This window comes from Xyrauchen texanus, chromosome 11, assembly GCF_025860055.1.
Source record: "Xyrauchen texanus isolate HMW12.3.18 chromosome 11, RBS_HiC_50CHRs, whole genome shotgun sequence".
Classification (NCBI taxonomy): Eukaryota; Metazoa; Chordata; class Actinopteri; order Cypriniformes; family Catostomidae; genus Xyrauchen; species Xyrauchen texanus.
In genome coordinates this window covers 34288397-34308288 of record NC_068286.1, presented here as the reverse complement: position 1 = coordinate 34308288, position 19892 = coordinate 34288397, and the positions used below count along the sequence as shown (strand labels likewise).

General features: G+C 36.3%; 2 protein-coding genes across 3 annotated transcripts in view; one reads left to right on the top strand and one right to left on the bottom strand.

Moving 5' to 3' along the window:
* LOC127651427 (sodium/glucose cotransporter 5-like) overlaps positions 1–19892 on the bottom strand; it is a 39588-nt gene that overhangs the window by 10737 nt on the left and 8959 nt on the right. For both annotated transcript variants that reach the window (XM_052137246.1, XM_052137247.1), the window contains 2 exons: positions 17292–17427; positions 203–310 (listed from right to left, as the gene is read on the bottom strand). In XM_052137246.1, the coding sequence (XP_051993206.1) occupies positions 203–310; positions 17292–17427 (244 nt within the window). The remainder of the gene's footprint in view (positions 1–202; positions 311–17291; positions 17428–19892) is intronic.
* LOC127651426 (protein FAM83G-like) lies at positions 5055–19803 on the top strand. The gene is made up of 5 exons (XM_052137245.1): positions 5055–5851; positions 7755–7922; positions 9213–9337; positions 13042–14290; positions 18087–19803. Exons 1-5 carry the CDS (start codon positions 5393–5395, stop codon positions 18159–18161), a joined length of 2076 nt encoding a protein of 691 aa, XP_051993205.1. The 5' UTR covers positions 5055–5392; the 3' UTR covers positions 18162–19803.

Genomic DNA, 19892 nt, shown 5'->3' with positions numbered 1-19892 from the left:
TTAAAAAACATTTTTATTTAGTAAAAAACGTATTTAACGGCACTAATTGTATTTTTCTACAAATGTAATTTCAAGCATTTTAGCATACCATATGTTTAAAAGGTAGTTTGTCAAATTGTTTACTAGTGTATCAAATATACTGTATTGAAGATGTACCATTTGAAGGGGAAAAAACACAAAATCATTAAGAAATTCTGAATACCACTCGGCATGAGTTCGATGACCAATTTTGGGAAAGCGAGGTTGGAACAGCCCACCTCTGCACCACACACCTTCATACACTCCTCAGGGTCAACACAGGCCACTGTGTCTGAAAACACAAAAATGATGACAAGTATACACACATACGTGTACAACGAATACTCACTTCACAGAATACCAGATACAGCCATAGAACATTTCCATAAAATAAAACATTGTATTACAATTGTGTACCTTTTCCTCCACTTTCTTTTGGAAACTAGTCCAGGCTTTTGTTTTTGAACAAACACCTGAGTGCATTTGAACTTTGGACACTCATAAAAAGAAAAAGAACAAAATTCAACACACATCTGAAAAATTGTCTACTGTAGATGTCTGCAGGCTATAATGTCTGTTCTTAATACATACAGAGGCCCCAAAAATCCCTTGGACACTTAAAAATGTATGTCATTGTATAAAAATACTAAGTATCAAACCAAGTGGCATCTGCAAGCTTAAAGGAATATTCCAGGTTCAATACAAGTTAAACTCAATCGCCAGCATTTGTGGCATAATGTTGATTAACACAAAAATTATTTTGACTCGTCCCTCCTTTTCTTTAAAAAAAGCAAGTATCTGGGTTACAGTGAGGCACTTATGATTGAAGTGAATGAGGGGATTTGAAAATACTCACATTTTCAAAAGTATAGCCACAAAACACTTACAATATCTGTGTAAACATGATTTTAGTGTGATAAAATCACTTATGAATCTTTTCTGTGTTAAGTAATAGCCAATTGTATCATTGCGATGACAATGTTATGTCAACAAAACCTAAAACCCTAAAATTACAGTAAAAATGATTATTTCAATAATTTTACAGCTCAAATAATAGGCCCTACATGAGTTTTAACAGAAGAATTAATGTACAGTATGTGCTTTTCTAAAGTTATAGGCTTTAAATTTCTGCCTTGAAACAGTCCAAAAATTGGCCCTATTCATTTCCATTTTGCCCAAGGACAAATTATGAACTAAGCAACCAATGGGCCTGTACACCATGGAGGCCCCCCATGACATGACTATGTTCACCTTTATGCGCTACAGGACGCTTGGCGGATTTTGTTGGATTTTTAAATTGATGGAAGGAAAGTTTGGAGCAATGTCTTAAACAGCCATTTAAATGTACTTTTTAACTATGAAACTATCCAAAATCGTGTTATTCATAGGGACTATGCAGGTATTTAAATACCAAAATCACTATTCGGTTATTCTGCGCGTGTTTAGAGATCTTCAACTGGATCTGAGTCATTCCCCGACAAACCTACAGGTTTTGGGCTTGGTGCATGGAAAGTGAACCTGCCCTGGCAGAATTAAGCATTTTCCAATGATTAAGAATATTTCTGTTGCAGGCAGTGACAGAGATTATTTTTGTTTGAATCTAATCTGATTTTATCATTTGAAAATCTATGTATTGTGTTATTTAGGCTCATAGCTCACTTTGCACTTTATTCCCTGCTAATCTGAGATTGTATTTGACGCATCCATGGCAGTAAATGTTCTTGATTTCCGAGTCACGACAAATAACAGAATAATCGTTTGTGAACTCTTGCGGTTAGCCAAATATTACAAAAGTTTACCCTGCACATATTTAGGGAATTAAGGCATCTTTCGCTTTATCATTAAACATTAGATGCATGCAGGACTTAAACATATTAAAGTCATCCATGCTGTTGCATGAATTCTGTCAATTACATGAATATAAACCATCAGCTTTGTACACAGCACGGGTAAACTGCACATTATCTTTGTGTTTAGAAGCGTTTCGTAAATCAGACGTTGTTCTCAGTAGTCCTTTAACCCTCTGGGGTCTGAGGGTATTTTGGGCCCTGGAGAAGTTTTGACATGCCTTAACATTTGTGCTTTTTTCAGTTGCTTAAAAACATATTAATGGCTAAAGTCTGATAACACTGTATTCAGCACAAACTGGGCTACAATAATATGTGAGCAACATGTGTGTACAGGTTTGTATTTGTTTGAAAATAACGTTTACAACATCACCGTGCAGCCTGGTCCAACTACAGTTTCGCCTTCCAAAACGGTCAGAAATCTAGGGGTAACCATTGACGATGAGCTAAATTTCACAGACCACATCTCAAAGAATGCAAGATCATGTAGATTTACACTCTACAATATCAGGAAGATAAGACCCTTCCTCTCTGTACAGGCCACACAACTGCTCGTTCAGTCACTTGTCATAACTAGACTGGACTACTGTAACGCTCTCATTGCAGGCCTTCCTGCATGTGCTATCAGACCTCTCCAAATGATCCAGAATGCAGCAGCACGTCTGGTCTTTAATGAACCTAAGAGAGCACATGTTACACCACTCTTTGTCTCTCTCCTCTGGCTGCCGGTTCATGCACGTACTAAATTCAAGGCCCTGATGCTGGCATACAAAACAGTCACTGGGTCTGCTCCAGCATACCTAAAAACATTTATGCAGAGATACGTTCCCACCAGAAGCCTGCGGTCGGCTAAGGAACGTCACCTTGTCATACCAAAACAAAGAGACACCAAAACACTTTCCTGGACTTTCAGTTTCATCATACCATGGTGGTGGAATGACCTTCCCAACTCAATCCGGGAAGCTAACTCACTCTCTATCTTCATAAAACGTCTAAAAACACATCTTTTCCAAAAGCACTTAACCGGTCACAAAAAAAAAAAAAAGAATTTTATTAAATTTCTTGTTGTACTTAAATCTGTTTTGTATACTATTCTGATGATAGTGAAACTTTGTAGTATGGCACTTTTCGTACCACTGTATCCTTAAGATGATTCGCTTATGTTTCCCTCTTTTGTAAGTCGCTTTGTATAAAAGCGTCTGTCAAATGAATAAATGTAAATGTTTATGCATGCAGTCTTGTATGAACGATTACTATGTTGGAATACAGTTCGTTTAAGTATTTTTCCACAAAGAGTTGTTTTTGATGTTATGCTTTGCATTTGTGATGCACATGTTTCTACAGAAAACATATCAGATTTTTGTTTTGTATTAGGGAATGGATATCATTACACACAATACATTGTAATTGGGCATTTCATGGTGGTAATATTAAAACTAATTTGGAATTTCAGGTTGCTTTACAAACTTTAAATGTATATTAATCTGACATGATATTGCTAAATTAAATGCATACTCATGTGATGTCAATGTCATTGTCTCTTTCAGATTGAGCTGCAGTCGCTGGTACCACTGGCAAAGTGTGATCCTGGCAAAAATGGGGGCTGTTTAATTTTGTTCAGTGTGCCAAGGACTTAATAAACTGTTTTCTTGATACTTGCTAATCTTGTGTTTTATTTCATAAGTTTTTGAAGCTTTCCTTATCTTTCCAATAAGAATCACACTCATTTGTGACTACTTCCTCCACTATTAGTCTATGGTAACTTATATTTATATAACATATAATGGAGAAGATCGGAATTGGTGCAACAGGTCTTTGATGTGTGCATTGCATGATATGTCATTGTACATACAGAACACAGAATTTGAAAATAAAAGATGGGAGTAACACCTGTGAGTGAGACTTGATTATTCTGCGTCATATATTTAATTATTTATTTAATGCTAGTGGCTATCAATTCTATACTGATCAATTATGTACTTTAAAAAAATATGTTTGTTACAGGGAACATTCAGGTACAGTTCAGTTAAACACAATGCTTATTATATCACACTTAAATTGTGATCACTAAGCATTGTAAGTTCTTCTGGTATTTTTTGTTTGTTTGTGTATTTAGCTATAAGTGATAAAATATTTAAACCTTTTAAAGATTGAAACAGTCTCATAATAGAGCTGTGCTGCTTAAGATCCAAGTTGTTGCACATGTCATTATTATATTGAAGTTTCTCTGCAAATATTCAATTTAGTGTTCAACAAAAGGAAAATGTACCCACAAGCCTATTTTGGAAGAACTGTATCCGTTTAACTGAGGAAAAGGATGCCAAAGTGAGGATAAAAAGAGTATGTTAAACATTTTTTTTAAAAAAGAGTAAGTTAACGCATCATCACGGATCATTAAAAGAAAAAACGCGCAATATGGACTACTTTTATTTTTTGCTAAAGTTTGCTCTATTGTATTTAGCCTAACAGGCTACCTTCTTCATTGAATGCTGTATTCCGTAACACAAACCTAATACAAACTCATATTTTACCAACTGTAAACCTTTTTTGTAGTTAGAATGTTGTAGTTTACACATACTTTATTCAACACTGAAACTTAAATCCCTTTTCAAAATAATCCTTCAAACAAGTTGAATCATAACTGAGGCGCGCTAAAGTTTTCCGTTCCACCTCAAGGCGCATGTCAGGATAATTAATGAATATTCATGTTTGCTCCGCCCACTGGAACACAATTACTCAGGAACTGAATATATTGAAACACCGGCCTCTTCCTTTTTTCTAAATGCTTTGTAGGTATACAGAACTAGGGCAAAGCAACACAAAAGCACAGCAGGGATTTATATTAGACTACAAATGTATGCCTTTGTACTGTAGACCAAGGGAGATACCATTGAAGACACTGCGAAAGTTTCCAAATCGCAACACTTTGGACAACTTTTGGTTCATGCACAAGATCATATACAACGTGGACTTTATGTCAAGCTGATCGCTATTTTACGCATCGATGATATCCAGGATTTATGCTTTTGCAGAAGATCCTGAACTCCAGTTGGATTAGATGAAGTCTGTGACTGCGTTGTGTATGCATGTGTGTTTTGTGCCCCTCCTTGTCAGGTGACTGAGGTGTGCCTAATTATTTCAGTCTCTGGAGGTGTTTGGTTCTATTCTACCTGCCGGTTTACTGTAAGATGATCTATTGAACTGCGGTCTGTACTCAACTAGGACTCGGCTTTGGGGAAAACATGATCAAATGACACCTGAAGCCTTGGACCGATAGTTCTTATTTTTGGAAATAATCGCGTTTATTTCTATGCGCTTTTGGTACTGGAGACTCGCTTCACCATGGAAATGCTTTATCGCGGACCGCTAGTAGAATTTTTTTCTTGCCCTATGAAGTACGAAAAAAACTTTATGGCTTAAGGGGTTAAAGTTTTTTCTTGTGTTTTAGATGCTTTTTGTAAAATAACATTTAAAAAAATAATAATTCCCTTTTTTGAATCGAAGAATTCGTATCGTGTTGCCGCATTATGGCTCTCTCACAGGTTCAGTGTCTTGATGACAATAATGTGAACTGGCGTGTGAACGAATCCAAACCGGAGTTCTTTTTCAGCGAGGACCAGCGGTTTGCGCTCGAAGCGTTCATCACCAAAGGACGCGACGCGTTTGACAGCTACCTGAAAGAGCACGAACTGCGTCCGTTTCTTTCGGAACCGGAGTTGGAGGTGCTCCGCCGGACTGCGGAAGATTACAAACCCGGTTTTGAACACCAAAGACCGGATGGCACGACAGAGGGTGAGGACAGTGCGGTATCTTTGCAGTACTGGCCGGATCGCTCTGATATCTCAATACCGAATTTGGACCTCGGATGGCCCGATTGTAATTCTTACCGCGGAGTGACGCGCGTCAACGTGTACACGCAGCCGCCTGTGGACGGACAAATGCATATAAAAGAAGTGGTGAGAAAGGCCATTGCACAGGCACAGAAGGTAAGCCAAACTAAAGAAACTTGAAATGGCCGATAGTGTGGACAGTCTGTCCCATGGACGCCCAAATTTAAAAACTAAAGATTCTTCAATGGTTCTTTGCAGCACTTTAGGCTCAGGCTTCAACAAGAGCTATTTTGGCTATGGAGTTCTTGAAGCTACATGGTTCTATGGATGGTATAAAGTTATTGATGTTTAATCATATTTTAATTGGGTCCTTCAAATAAGAATATTTCTTTCTAGTTTCTTTAATGCACCAATTTTCTTAAGAACTGGAGAATAAATGTGCTTTGTGGAAATTACTAAGGCTCTGAAATGGCATCTGTATGCCTAAACTCATTTTAGGTTTGTAAGTAAAACTCCTATGTGCAGTAGACAGTACTTTCTTCTGCTGAACACAAACAAAGGTTTTTAGAAGAATATCTCCGCTCTGTATGTCCATACAATGTAAGTCAATGGGGTCCAAAACTTTGAATCTCCAAAAGCGTATAAAAGCAGCAGTGAAGTAATCCAAATGACTCCAATGGTTAAATCCATGTCTTCAGAAGTTATATTATTGGTATGGATGAGAAACCGATCAATATTGAAGTCCTTCATTATAAATCTCTCCTTTCTAACAGTCCTTCTAAGCACTCAACACTCCAAAGTGCTCTTGTTTTTGGCTATTTGCATTCTTCTTGCATATCGCCACCTACTGGACAGGGAGGAGAATTTATAGTAAAACATTTCTTAAATATTGATCCGTTTCTCATCCATATGTATCATATTGCTTCTGAAGACATGGATTTAACCACTGGATTACTTTAATGCTGCAATTATGTGCTTTTTTAGCTTCAAAGATTTGGACCCCATTCACTTGCATTGTATGGACCTACAGAGCTGATATATTCTTCTAGAAATCTTTGTGTTCAGCAGAAGAAAGTCATACACATCTGGTATGGCATGAGGGTGAGTAAATGATGAAAGGATTGTCATTTTTGGGTGAACTATTCCTTTAAATGGGTAAAAAAATATATCTTTTATAAAATCAATATAATCTGTGTAATATAATTTTAATGCAAATGGCACCATTCAATTACAAAAGCAAGAATGTAACCACACATTTAATATTTGGGAGGACCAAATTTAATAATTGAAGTATCAACTATAGACAAGACCATATTTTTCAATACTAATCTAAATATTGAGCATAGACATTAGTCTAAATCGCAGACAAAGAAAAGGCAGCCTAAATAATTAAACACTCCTATATTGGTGTATTTCAACATGACTTTTCACCTATGAAGTGTTTAATTGTTTAAAAAGCTAACATGGAAATGTCAAGTCTCTGAAATGAATTGAGAACCACTCAAAACAACCTAAAGATTTGGAATGTCCAAAGCTGCTCCCCCTTCATCCATCCAGCTAATCCATCACATTTCACAATCCCTGCTGGTTTCAAACTGACTCATTTGTCTTAACAGAACATGTTGAAGCTTAAACTCGGTGCTTCGTCCCATGACACATACCGGCACACTTTCTCTTCCTCTCCCGCTGTCTTAAACACCCACACACATTTACACACTCTCAAATATGCAGTCAATCAAAGTGATCCATTTATACAAAGACATTTTGCACAATCAGAGCTTATGATGATCTATGTGATGTAGGTCTCATTGGGTGCAGTATAAGAGGTTTAGGGTGTGTATGAGTTGTTTTTTGGCTACATCATCATGATGTCTTCTGTACTGTATTAATGAAAACCTACTCAATGAATACAGTAACACAGGAATTATGTTTGTGTGTATGTGTGGCCTATAGTAACTTGTACAGTGATTAAAATATTCAAAAGCATTTGCATACTGCCTTTAATTTGTTTAACATATACATTTACTTTGTGTGTGTGTGTGTGCTCTTTTATATGCAGATGATAGCGGTAGTTATGGATGTTTTCACGGATGTGGACATTTTTAAGGATCTAATAGAAGCTGGATTTAAGAAGAAAGTGGCTGTGTACATTATTATAAACAATGCATCTGTACAGGACTTCCTACTTATGTGTGAGAGAGTAAAAATGCACAGAGGACACCTCAATGTGAGTTAAAGGTGCCTGCAGGCATTTATGCATTCCTGTTATTGACTGAGACACATGCATTGACACCTGTTGGCGCCTCACGCACATGCATAGACTCATGTATTATAGCACTTACAGCACAGTTTTTGTACTAATCATAATAATCTGAATTGCTAACACTTTACAATAAGGTTTGATGCATTAACAAATGCAGTAGATATCGTGAACTAACAATGAAGAGGATTGTTTTTACAGCATTTCATATTCTTAGTCAATGTTAAAGGAATGTTCCGGGTTCAATACAAGTTAAGCTCAATCGACAGCATTTGTGGCGTAATGTTAGTTAACATAAAAATATATTTTGACTCGTCCTTCCTTTTGTTTAAAAAAAAAAAAAAAAAGCCAAAATCTGGGTTCCAGTGAGGCATTTACAATGGAAATGGGGGCCAATTGTTTTTTTATTAAAATACCCTCTTTTTCAAAAGTAAAGCCACAAGATAAACAATATGCGTGTAAACATGATTTTAGTGTGATAAAATCACTTACCTGTTTTATTATATTTATATTAATTATAATTATAGCCAATTTTACAACTTCGTTACCATGACAATGTAATGTAAACAAACCCTAGAATTTCAGCTCAAATAATACAAAACTTTTACCAGAAGATTTAATGCAAGTGATTTTATAAAATTATAAGCTTCACATTAATGTGTTTAAACCCAAACAAATTGGCCACATTTACTTTCACTGTCCCCATTCACTTCAATTGTAAGTGCCTCACTGTAACCCAGATTTGTGTTTTTTTTTTTTTTTTTTTTTTTTTAAAGAAAAGGAGGGACGAGTTGAAATACATTTTTGTGCTAATCAACATTATGCCACAAATGCTGACGACTGAGCTAAACTTGTATTGAACCCAGAACATTCCTTTTAATTTGAAAAATATTTGATTGTTCAAATGTTAGTTCAGGTTAGATCATAATGTATTAACTAGCACTGACTTGTAATTTAAAATTATTAAGAATGTTTAGAAATTAACATTAACCAAAATAAAAAAAATGCTGTAAAATATTGTCCATTGTTAGTTCATGTTAAATAATATTAACACGTGTAACTTACTGAATGTTACCTCTAAATCTCCTGTATCAGCCTGTTTTAGTAGGTTTTATTATGTTTTATACAAGAAAAGATCAAATGCTAAAAATGTAGATATTTGATCTAAAACATGTTATCACTCAGGGATGTATTGTGGGTTTATGAAAGACAGATGGACAATTAATTTGTATAATATTTGAACATTTGTGTTTGTAGCATCTGCGGGTGCGATGCATCGGTGGTTTGGAATTCTACACACGCTCAGCTCAGAAGGTGTGTGGCTCGCTGGGTCAGAGATTCATGTTTGTGGATGGTGACCGTGCTGTGTCCGGTTCATACAGGTTTGTATGTGCTTGTAGTGTTTGTATATGTATGTACATTAAGCTGTGTTTCTTAAACACAGCTTAATCACACCAGAAACCAGTGTGTGTGTCTATAGGCTGATGCTTGTCTAAGTGTATGTATTCACACAGTCCTGCTAGTAAATTCTATTTGCCTTAAAATTGCAATGTTTTGTGAATATTTTTTATTAGTGAATCTTTTTAATAATATATTTTCAGTGATGAAGCAGCATTGTTTGCTTAGCAATCATGAGGGTTTCAATTAATGCTAACTAGTGTGGAGGAAGCTACTTTGAAAGTGAAGCTTGCCAAACTACAAGCTTCATTTAATGGAAATGTCAGGCAGAATGACAATTTTTTTGAGGAACCATTCCTTTAAGTGTAACTTCCAAGGTTTATTTATGTATTTATTATATACAGTAAATAAAAAAAAATACTTTTTAATTAATTTATTTTGCCATAATGGACCTTATTTTGGGAGTGGGGGCAGGGTTGGGAGGGTTACTTTTCAAATGTATTCCATTACAGAATACATGCTGTAAAATGTAATTTGTCATGTATTCCATTAGATTACTCAAGGTCAGTAATGTATTCTAAATACTTTGGATTAGTTCTTCAGCACTGGTAGATTTTCACTGATAGACTATAAAAACTCTGTCAGTACAGTAAGATAAAATACACATGTTAAAAATACATTCTCTGGAAAACATACAGTAAATATCTTATGCAGTGTTGTTGATCTTGTTTTAAGGATGTTTAGATATTTTTGCAGGAAAACATTACAAAAAATATAATCGAATATACTATTTTTGCCCTAATATCAAAGGTCTTAATAGAATTATTATAATTATGATCTAACATGAATTTTCTTGATAAAAAAAAATATGATCGTGCCTGGTAACGTGCATGTAAAATGGCTAGAAATAGCATTTTAGCTTAGCATAAAGCTAACAATTTACACAAGGTATGTTTCTATTTCTTCTGCTTCAAACTTCTCTGTCTGCTCGTATGAATGTAACACATCATAAGAAAGTGTTTCACCGCTGTTCAAATGCACTTTGGATCACATCATTTATATTTATAAATGTTTTCATCTGAAAGGACTAAATATGAATTGAAACAAATGAAAATAAAATGCAAAGTAATCTCTTCTGTAATCAAAATACATTTTGAATGTAACTGTATTCTAATTACCAATTATGTAAATTGTAACTTTAGTGTAATACAGTTACTTACATTTTGTATTTTAAATACATGATCCCATTATATGTATTCCGTTACTACCCTACCCTGGCTACTTGCAATACAATATTAATACAGTGAAACTATCCATTTGAAAAAGTTGCTAGCTACACTACAAGCTTCTAGCAAGTAGTAATTAACTAAAATGAAGTTATTTTAGGAGGCATTTTTTTTTGTTTTTTGATTATGCTTCTATCATTTTACATTCATGTACTGTATTTATCTGCAACAAAATCAATTAAGTAATATTCCGGGTTCAATACAAGTTAAGTTCAATCGACAACATTTGAGGCATAATGTTGATTACCACAAAAAAAAAAAAAACTTCTCCCTTATTTTCTGTAAAAGAAAAAAAAGCAAACATTACAAGGCACTTATAATGGATTTGGACTATGTTTTGTAAACGCTAAAATAATTACCTTTTCAAAGGCATAGCCACATGACATCAACAATATGCGCATTATTATAGTATTAATGTGATAAAATTGCTTACTAACATTTTCTGTGCAAATTAAATTTGACATTGTCATTGCCATGACAATGTACCATAAAACAATTGTATTGCATCTTAAATATCCCTTGTACACATATAAAACATTATTAGCTGTTTTAATATTTGATTTATCTTTTTTTTAAAGACAAGAAAGGATTTACCAAATTTGAGTGAAAATGTAACATTTTTAATTTTAAAACATAACCTAACAGGCTCATGACAAATGTTTCAATTAGTCAATATGCCCTAACATTCTGGTTTTACCCATAAACATTAAGCCATGTTGCCATGCTGTTCTTTAGTGTGACTAATGCAGTACAATTCTTGGGTAAAATGAATGGTAGGCTACATAAAGGTTTTAGGTTAGAATTTAATCAGTGGGCTAAAATCAGCATATACAGGTCTTGTAAATTGTCACCATTTCCTTTAAGATTCTTCTAAGGATTTTTAGTGTAACAAGTACATTTTTAAATGTGTATATATATCAATCTCAATTACTTAGAATTTAAAAAGTTGCCCCAAATGAACAAAACACAACATAAAACTGATGCACACACATAACTCTGTGCTTCTCTCTAACTGGTATCCCCAGCTCCTCTTTAACCCTCTCCTGCCCAATTGGGCTGATTCAGCGTAGAGCGTCCATCATTATGGTCCGGCCACACCCTCCTCCTCGTCACATGGCTTTAATGTGTTTTTTTTTAAATCATTATTATGTCTGTCAGTGTCTATGCACATTCCTTATTGAGCACACTTGCTTTTTAGATTTTTAAGAGTATTCATAATAAATGTACCATTGCATATGTGGTGTGGCCCTGTATAATGCTAACTGTTGTTTCTTCATACCGGTTTCTTTACATCTGTTCCTGCTTACTGTTTCATCATAGCCAGTTCATTGTTTGTTTTGCCAAACTTGTTGCACTACATTTGTCTTGTTTCTGCATTGTATGGTGAAAAGAAATACCTCATCATAAATAACATAAGTGTGTACTGTATGTTGTTCCAGAAAGGAAAACCAACAGATACACATACAAAAACTATTTTGTAATGAATGCGTGCCAAATAAGAGCAATCTCTAGCGAGTTAGACTCTGGTGCATTTAATAAGGCAGAAAATCAGATCCAGATCAGATTTGTGATAATAACGTGTAAAATTGTGCTATAAAAGTAACTTAACTTACACTTAAATTTACACCAGCACGTACAATTCATATTAAGTAGAAATAAAACTGGAGCTGCATGTCCAAAGATGCTAAATTAACACTGAACTTCTACCTTATCTCCAGATGTTGTTGGCTTATTATTTGTTTGACATTCGGTGTGTCCTACCCATACTCTCTGGAGCCAACAATTTTACAACGATATCATTAGAACAATTAAGTTAAAGAATATATGACTATATCATACAGGCATAAAACATTGAATTCTAACGGTCAACATTTGTTGTAGCTGTATAATTATGCCTAAAATGCTCCTATGGGCTTTCATTAACTAGCCCTTGTAAGGGACCGTCTGAAAATTCCACCCACAGCACAAAAAATATTGGAGGCATCCAAGTATTCATTCATTAATTCAATTAAAGTGTAAGTTGTGCATACAATTTACAATCTTGAGAATGTGTAAAAGTGTTTAAGACAGAGCATGCAAGGCAGTTGCATTGAACACTTGGACACCAGTGATATTTTAGGAGTATATGGACTTTTCAGATGACCTCTTATGAACCATAAGTGAATATTAAATAAATATTGAACTTACATTAAACTTTACTCTGCTGAATATTATAATGCAGTCATAATGCACTGATGTTTTGTTTAAATATAATTAGTTTGGTCTATTTATTTTGATGGGGTCACTGAACTCTCAGTGGGATGGAAAATAAGAATACCACTTTTGCCATTCTACCACTCCAATTTATTGCACTTTAAGACAGTGTTTTAAAGAGTCCTCAATCCTGCTTTTTTGTGTGTCAGTTTTACATGGACTGCTTCCCGTCTGGATCGGAACATCATCACAGTCATGACAGGTCAGGCTGTGGAGACCTTTGACAAGCAATTCCGTGAGCTATACCTGAACTCTCTTGCGGTCAATCTCTCCAAGATCCCAATGGCAGACCCACCTGAGCCTGAGCCTGCCACAATCACTGTTCCTCCCCCTGTTTCTGTAACCGTCGCAAGAAAACTCATTAACCCCAAATATGCGTTAGTAAATGCCAAAGCATCAAGCAAATCCTCTTCGGACAAAGCTAATGCCAAGAACCGTAACTCCCCAAATCCAGTGGTCCCGATTAAGAAGCTCCAATGTGAGAAACCACAAATGCATCCAGGACTTATAGGCTTGCCAAAGGCAGATCTCATACCTTACTTGCCCATCTGGCCTGAGCCAGACCCACCCAGAGATGTTATTGGGTTTATTAATATTCGTGACTCAAGCAAGCCAGCACCAGTGCATTTAATGCGCTCGCAAATGTTTGAAACATCGAAAGCAATCTGCTTCAAAAACCCTTTCGTTGCCCCACCTGAGGAACTTCCAGAAAAAGCAAGTCCCCGACCTAAAGCAACACCTTCATCCAAGAAAAATACTGTAGTTGCAAATGTTCAATCGAGTACCCAGCCTCCAAAAGATATTCAACCAGAGACTAATTTGAGCAGCATCCTTCAAGATGCACCAGCATATATCTCTGATTCATCAACCACCCAAGTGCATGAGCCCAATCCCAACCCTTCTCCAGATGAGCAGCAGCCAAACCATAAACCCATGCATTCCTCTTCAGAAAAACAAACTGCTTCAGGATCACCCATTCCCAAGCCTCGCACCTTACAGGTGGTGATCAATTCATCTGGAGATGCTGAGATCAGTTTAGTCAGAAGAGAGGACATCCAGACAAAAAACCCAGAGGGTACAAATATGGACACTAATGAAAATCATGCTGACATCACAATTGTGACTTGTGCACATTCATTAAAGGATAAAGATGAGAATTCCTCAACGTCAGAAGAGTATTTTGAATGCACAGACCCCGATAGCGCAAGTCCTAGCGACAAGCTCCCTAACGGAATAACGGGTTCCGTACGCATTGGAGACCACAGCCCTGACACGCTTAATGTGATGGCAAGGTTCTCTCAATCCATGCTGGACTTGCGATCAGATGACATAGAGCCGGAGTTACAAAGTACCGCAGAGATGAATCTCCTGAACTTGCAGAACAGAGACAAAGCAAAGGTAGGACTTTGATTTCTTGTGTCAGCATGTGCATGTTTGAGTGTGAAAGTGATTTTTATCAGATTTGGCACTAGCAGTCCATAAAAGAGGGTGTGTTACAAAAATACAAGGGCGTGTTGTGGAAAGGCATGTCAATGGGACTCTGTCGACATTTCCAGCACACCTGAACCTGCTAGGAGAGTTAACACATGTATAGGGGTTGGCGGGGCAAAGTATAAATAAAGTTACGTACAAGACAAGAACAAGAAATTAGCATGTTATAAGGCTTTATCAGCTTCCTCATTTGGTGGAATTTCCCCATGGAAGCAACTGTCCAAATGTGGATATGATAGATATTTCCTGAGCTGAATTTGACGTTGGCAGGAAACTTTTGTACAGCTCTCTAATGTTCTACTATTATCGCATAGTTGGTGTAAAACACTGCCTAATGCAGTCAAATTCTTTTTAGTCTTATCTGGAATTCCTTTCATCATATCAAATGTTTCTTTTAAAATGCTTAAGATAAGTATTGATAAGTACTTTTAAACCACCACTTGATGGAAATTAAAACAAGGCTGTGTGGCATATTAATACATTATTTGCAAAGGTTTCTACCTCTGTGTTAATATTGAATAATACGTATTTCTAAAAACTCCAGAAAACGTGGATTGTGAAAAATAGACCAAGGACCTTAAAGGAATAGTTCACAGATAAATTATCTCATCATTTTTCTCACCCTCATGCCATCCCAGATGTGTATGTCTTTCTTCTGCTGAACACAAAGTATTTTAGAAGAATATTTCAGCTTTGTATATCCATACAATGCAATGGGTACCAAAATGTTTTGGTACTGAAACTGAATATATAGATTTAACCACTGGAGTCTTTTATGCTGCCTATATGTGCTTTTTGGAGCTTCACACTTTTGGTACCCATTCACTTGCATTGTGTGGACCTACAGAGCTGAAATATTCCTCTAAGAATCATAATTTGTGTTCTGCATCTTGTACGGCATGAGGGTGAGTAAATGATGAGAGAATTTTCATTTTGGGTGAAATGAAATTTTAAGACAGTACAGCCTATTGAATGGACTGCACTTCTATCCATCAGTATTGTTTTAATTTACATCAAATTGAAAATAGTGTCTATCTTGACTAATGCCCATACTAGCCTTGTGGAAAATCCAGCTAAAACCAGCTTAATGTTGGAGCTGTTTTTTCAAAGATTCTAGCTGGTCCAGGCTGGGTGATTTTCATGAAACCTGTTAAGAACCGTTCTAATTTACTCAAATCAAAGAAACAAATAAGGAACTACTGTATATTTTGCATATAGAATATTAAGCATATTAATATTTATTTTAAATTGTGACATTATTTTCATGACAGTTATGCTCATTTTTAGAAGAATGTCTCAGCTCTGTTGGTCCATACAATGCAACTGAATGGTGACGAAAACTTTGAAGCTCCAACAAGCACATAAAGGCTGCATAAACGTAATCCATACGGTGGTTTAATCCCACCGTATTAAAACAGGGAGGCACGCCTCCCCAGGGGGGCACCAGAGCATGTCAGGGGAAGCGTGGAGATTGATTATAAATTCATCAAGTAAAATCAAAAGATACATAAATGTAATAAAAATATATTGTGAAGATAAATTATAATTATTGGCTTAATGAGCCATAGTCCAGCTTAATAGACCGCAGTTATATGGTCTTATAATACTGTCATGAACGCATGCAAATCATGTGAGAGCGCATTCATATACCGGTTGTGCGAGAGGACATCTTTTTGCTTTCCGCTCGTGCTGGGATTTCCTTTCGCCGACAATACTGGATGCACGCTCTGCATTATATGCTGCTCAGAGAGTACCTGTGCATGCTCAAAACATGTCTTTTGAAATTCTTTCAGAGTGGGGGCTTACCGTTTAAGACTGTAATCCATGATTTCTGAAGTGGTCTAATTGGTTTTGGGTGAGAACAGACAAAAATGTAACCCCTTATTCACTGTCCATCTTGCCGTAGCAGTCTCTAGGCATGATCATGATTTCACGCTCGATTACACTTCCTGGTGCTTGACGCATGCTTACAGTGTCCGTTGGTGCTAGGAAGTGTAATCAAGCTTGAAATCATGATAGCCAAGGAGACTGCTGATGTCAAGATTAATAGTGAAAAAGGAGTTACATTTTGGTTTGTTGTCACTCAAGTTATATTAGATCGCTTCTGAAGACTAAACCACTGGATTTGTATGGATTACTCTTATGCTGCCTTTATGTGATATTTGGAGCCTCAAAGTTTTATCCACCATTCACTTGCATTCTAAGGACCTAGAGAGCCGAGATATTTGTCTAAAAATCTTGTTTGTGTTCTGCAGAAGAAAGAAAGTCATGCACATCTGTGATGGCATGAAGGTGAGTAAATGATGAGAGAATTTTTATTTTTGGGTGAACTTTCCCTTTAAGTGTCCTGAAAATAATGTCACAATGCAAAACTCTTAATGGTCCTAAATGTAAGCTTTGTTTTCGTTAAGCAAAATCTAATTTCATTTAACATTTTTGTAGTGATTTGGGGTTAAATACTGTATGACCAGGACGTATTCTTGATAGGTTTCGTGAGAATCACCCAGCTAGATTTAGATGGCTGACCAGCTGGACTACTGACTGAGCTGGTAGGCCATCTTGTTCAAGCTGGTCTTTGTGGAACAATAATGTTCGTTTTCCAATCTGTGGGCATTTTCAAACCGGGAAGGACATTTTTTCAACTATCTAATGAAAGTAGGGAATCTCAGTGGAGTAAGCAAATTGTGTAAAGCAGTTGAAAAATGCCCATCCTGGTTTTAAATCTCTTGTTGATTTGAAAAACGCCCTTTTTTGTTCTGCAGCGACACAAGTCTCAGCTGGTTAGAGCTGCTTTGGTCCAAAAACCGGCTTGACTAACTTAAGTTGGTATGACCTGGTTTTTCTTTGGCTAGCCTTTTGGTTCCAGAACCTTAAGTCTTTTAAAAGGGAGCAAGTGTGTGTTTAGTACCTGGGTAGAGAGCCCTGCTGATCATGCCAGGTAGGATGATAAAGATCATGGGAAGCATCTTGAGATAGCTGGCCAATATGGACGCTCCTTTTGCGTGACTCAGATTCTTGGCCGACAAAGACCTCTGCACGATTACCTGCCAAGTGAAATGATCAAACAACATTGTTATTCAGTCAAACGTGGCCCTTTCCTATTTAGACTTCTTAAGGAAATTAGCAAATGGACTAATTATAGCATGAATAATAAAACGCCAAAAGACTCAAGGAATTATTTGTACTGAATTCACATTACATTTTAATTTGCTTAAAGGAAGTTCACCCAAAAAAGAAAATTCATTCAACCCATATCCCTTTGTTACTTATGCTTAAATTTAAGTCATTTTTCAGTGAAAATCTTGTTGTCTTGTGCGTTCACAGTGGCATGTGCGTTCACATGAGAACTTGCATTTTTAGCACTAAACAACAAAAGTGCTCACGTGAACACGCAAGGCACAGCAAACGTCTCTCATAGCGCTTATTGCACAAAAGACCTCAAGATTTTCACAGAATTTTTTTTTAATTGTGTCGTTTCTCACCAAATCCTATGATATGCCTCCAGAAGACTTGTAAAATGACTCACGAATCACAGACTACTTTTATGCTACTTTTTAAGTCCTTTTTAAAGATTGAAAATGAGTTATGACAGTTATGAATTTTAAGTTTTGGGTGAACTTTTCTTTAATTCATTACTACAGAGACTTGAAATTGTATCTGAAAAGTATTTTCATATATTACGATGTATTTTCCTCTCCTTTAGCTTTATCAGATGGCCTCCAGGTCACCAGTTCGAGAAACTTATGGCCGGGCCAAAGTGGTGATCGCTAAACCTTGAGTGTTCCACCGACCCCCAAAAAGCAGCGGTCATGTGATTGGGGGTCACAAACGCTGGTAGGGGCATATGTACATCTCTGAATGTCCCCCAAGTGGATCAGGCCAACAAAACCCAAACCACACCGGCCGGTCTCCTAGAAGACACAGCCCTTCCTCTAAGATAGAAGGACTGTGAACCAGCCTGTTCAACGGCTCATGCACTCACATTTTTGCTCTCCCGCTCAGCGGGGCTCTCAAACAAAATCTCCATCGCCATGCAGACAAGTTGAGACTCGCACACCATTAGGAATCTCCTTATCCACACTCTTCAACTTTTAACACCTTTAAGAAGTTTCCAGTAAACACATCTGAATTTGGCTTGGAGGATAAATTTGTCTCACATGAGCACAATGAAAAGTGTAACATAAACATTGTATTGATTACAAAAGGAATGAACGTGCAATGATGTAGCCACCAGTTTTCATTTGCATAGATTTGGAATCCTTTAAACTGGAGTTTAACTGACTTTTTAAACTGACAGCAGTGTTACAGAGACAAAAAACATTCAAGTTTGAAAACCCAGCGCACAGAGCTTGACTGTGTATGTGTGTGGAAATTATAGTCCCACACTTGTTACAAACAACCTGACTCTTTGTTGTCATGTGCTTCTAAGCAATCTGGACTGCAAGATATTTGGTGGTGAACTTGTGATCATGGTGATGGCAATTTCACATTCACCACTATTATTGGTTTATAGTGTTTCAGATTAAGAAGAGGTTGGAAATGGTTAGCATACAAGCCTGACCAACACATTGAGCTATTTGGGAACACTTTACAAGAAGGCTTAATTTGTTAACATTAGTAAATGCTTTAGGTGTCATGAACTAACAATTATTTTTTTACAGCATTTATTCATCTTGGGTAATGTTAATTTATCAAAATACTGTTGGTCGTTGATTTGTTCATGTTCATATTAGAGGTCGACCGATGGTGAATTTTGCTGATACCTATAACTAAGGTGGTGGAAAAGGTCAAAATGAATAAAATCTCATATGCAATCAAAATCCTAATAATAATCTGAAACAATTAAGATTTGGTGCAGAACGTGGGACTTTTAAATGTAAGCAAGTCCAACAAAGAGGCTCTTATTTTGCAGATCGGTATAATCGGTAAAACCGATATATCAGTCCACCGCTAGTTGATATTGCATTAATGTATAAAACTTTAGAATTTTTTTTTTTATTATTTGCTGAAATTAACATTAATCAAGATGTGGATGTAAAGTATTGTGTTAACAAATGCAACCTTATTGTAGTGTTGCCAGTTCTTTTACAAATGCACACACATACGCACATTCTGATATTGTGTTTACAGTTGTTCTCTTCAATTTAATTGGAGATCGAACTACAAACTAGTTTTTGTATTTACTCAAATGTTATCATTTCCCTCACTGTAATATTGCACATTCTCATTACCTGTCATTTTAATGTTTATCTCAATTACAATTGACTTCTCATACATTTTGCTTTTAAGTTTACAGCAACCAATCCTATGCGAAGATTTGTATTTTTAAGAGGCTAGTTTGCACACACTGATTCCTACAGATTCTGTAAGGATATACTTGAATCAGAAACTTTTTAAATGGACACAAGATTCCATAAGCCTCCATATGGACCTTAGTCACTGTAGACACAATATTTAATGTAATGCATGTGGGAACAAGGCTGGGAGGGATAGATGTAATGTACTGTGC

Bases quoted from the DNA above. Each gene is read 5' to 3' on its own strand.
- LOC127651426 (XM_052137245.1), top strand. From the start codon at position 5,393: ATGGCTCTCTCACAGGTTCAGTGTCTTGATGACAATAATGTGAACTGG. The intron at 5,852-7,754 runs GTAAGCCAAACT...TTTTATATGCAG, and splicing joins CCATTGCACAGGCACAGAAG to ATGATAGCGGTAGTTATGGA. The intron at 9,338-13,041 runs GTTTGTATGTGC...TTTGTGTGTCAG, and splicing joins GCTGTGTCCGGTTCATACAG to TTTTACATGGACTGCTTCCC.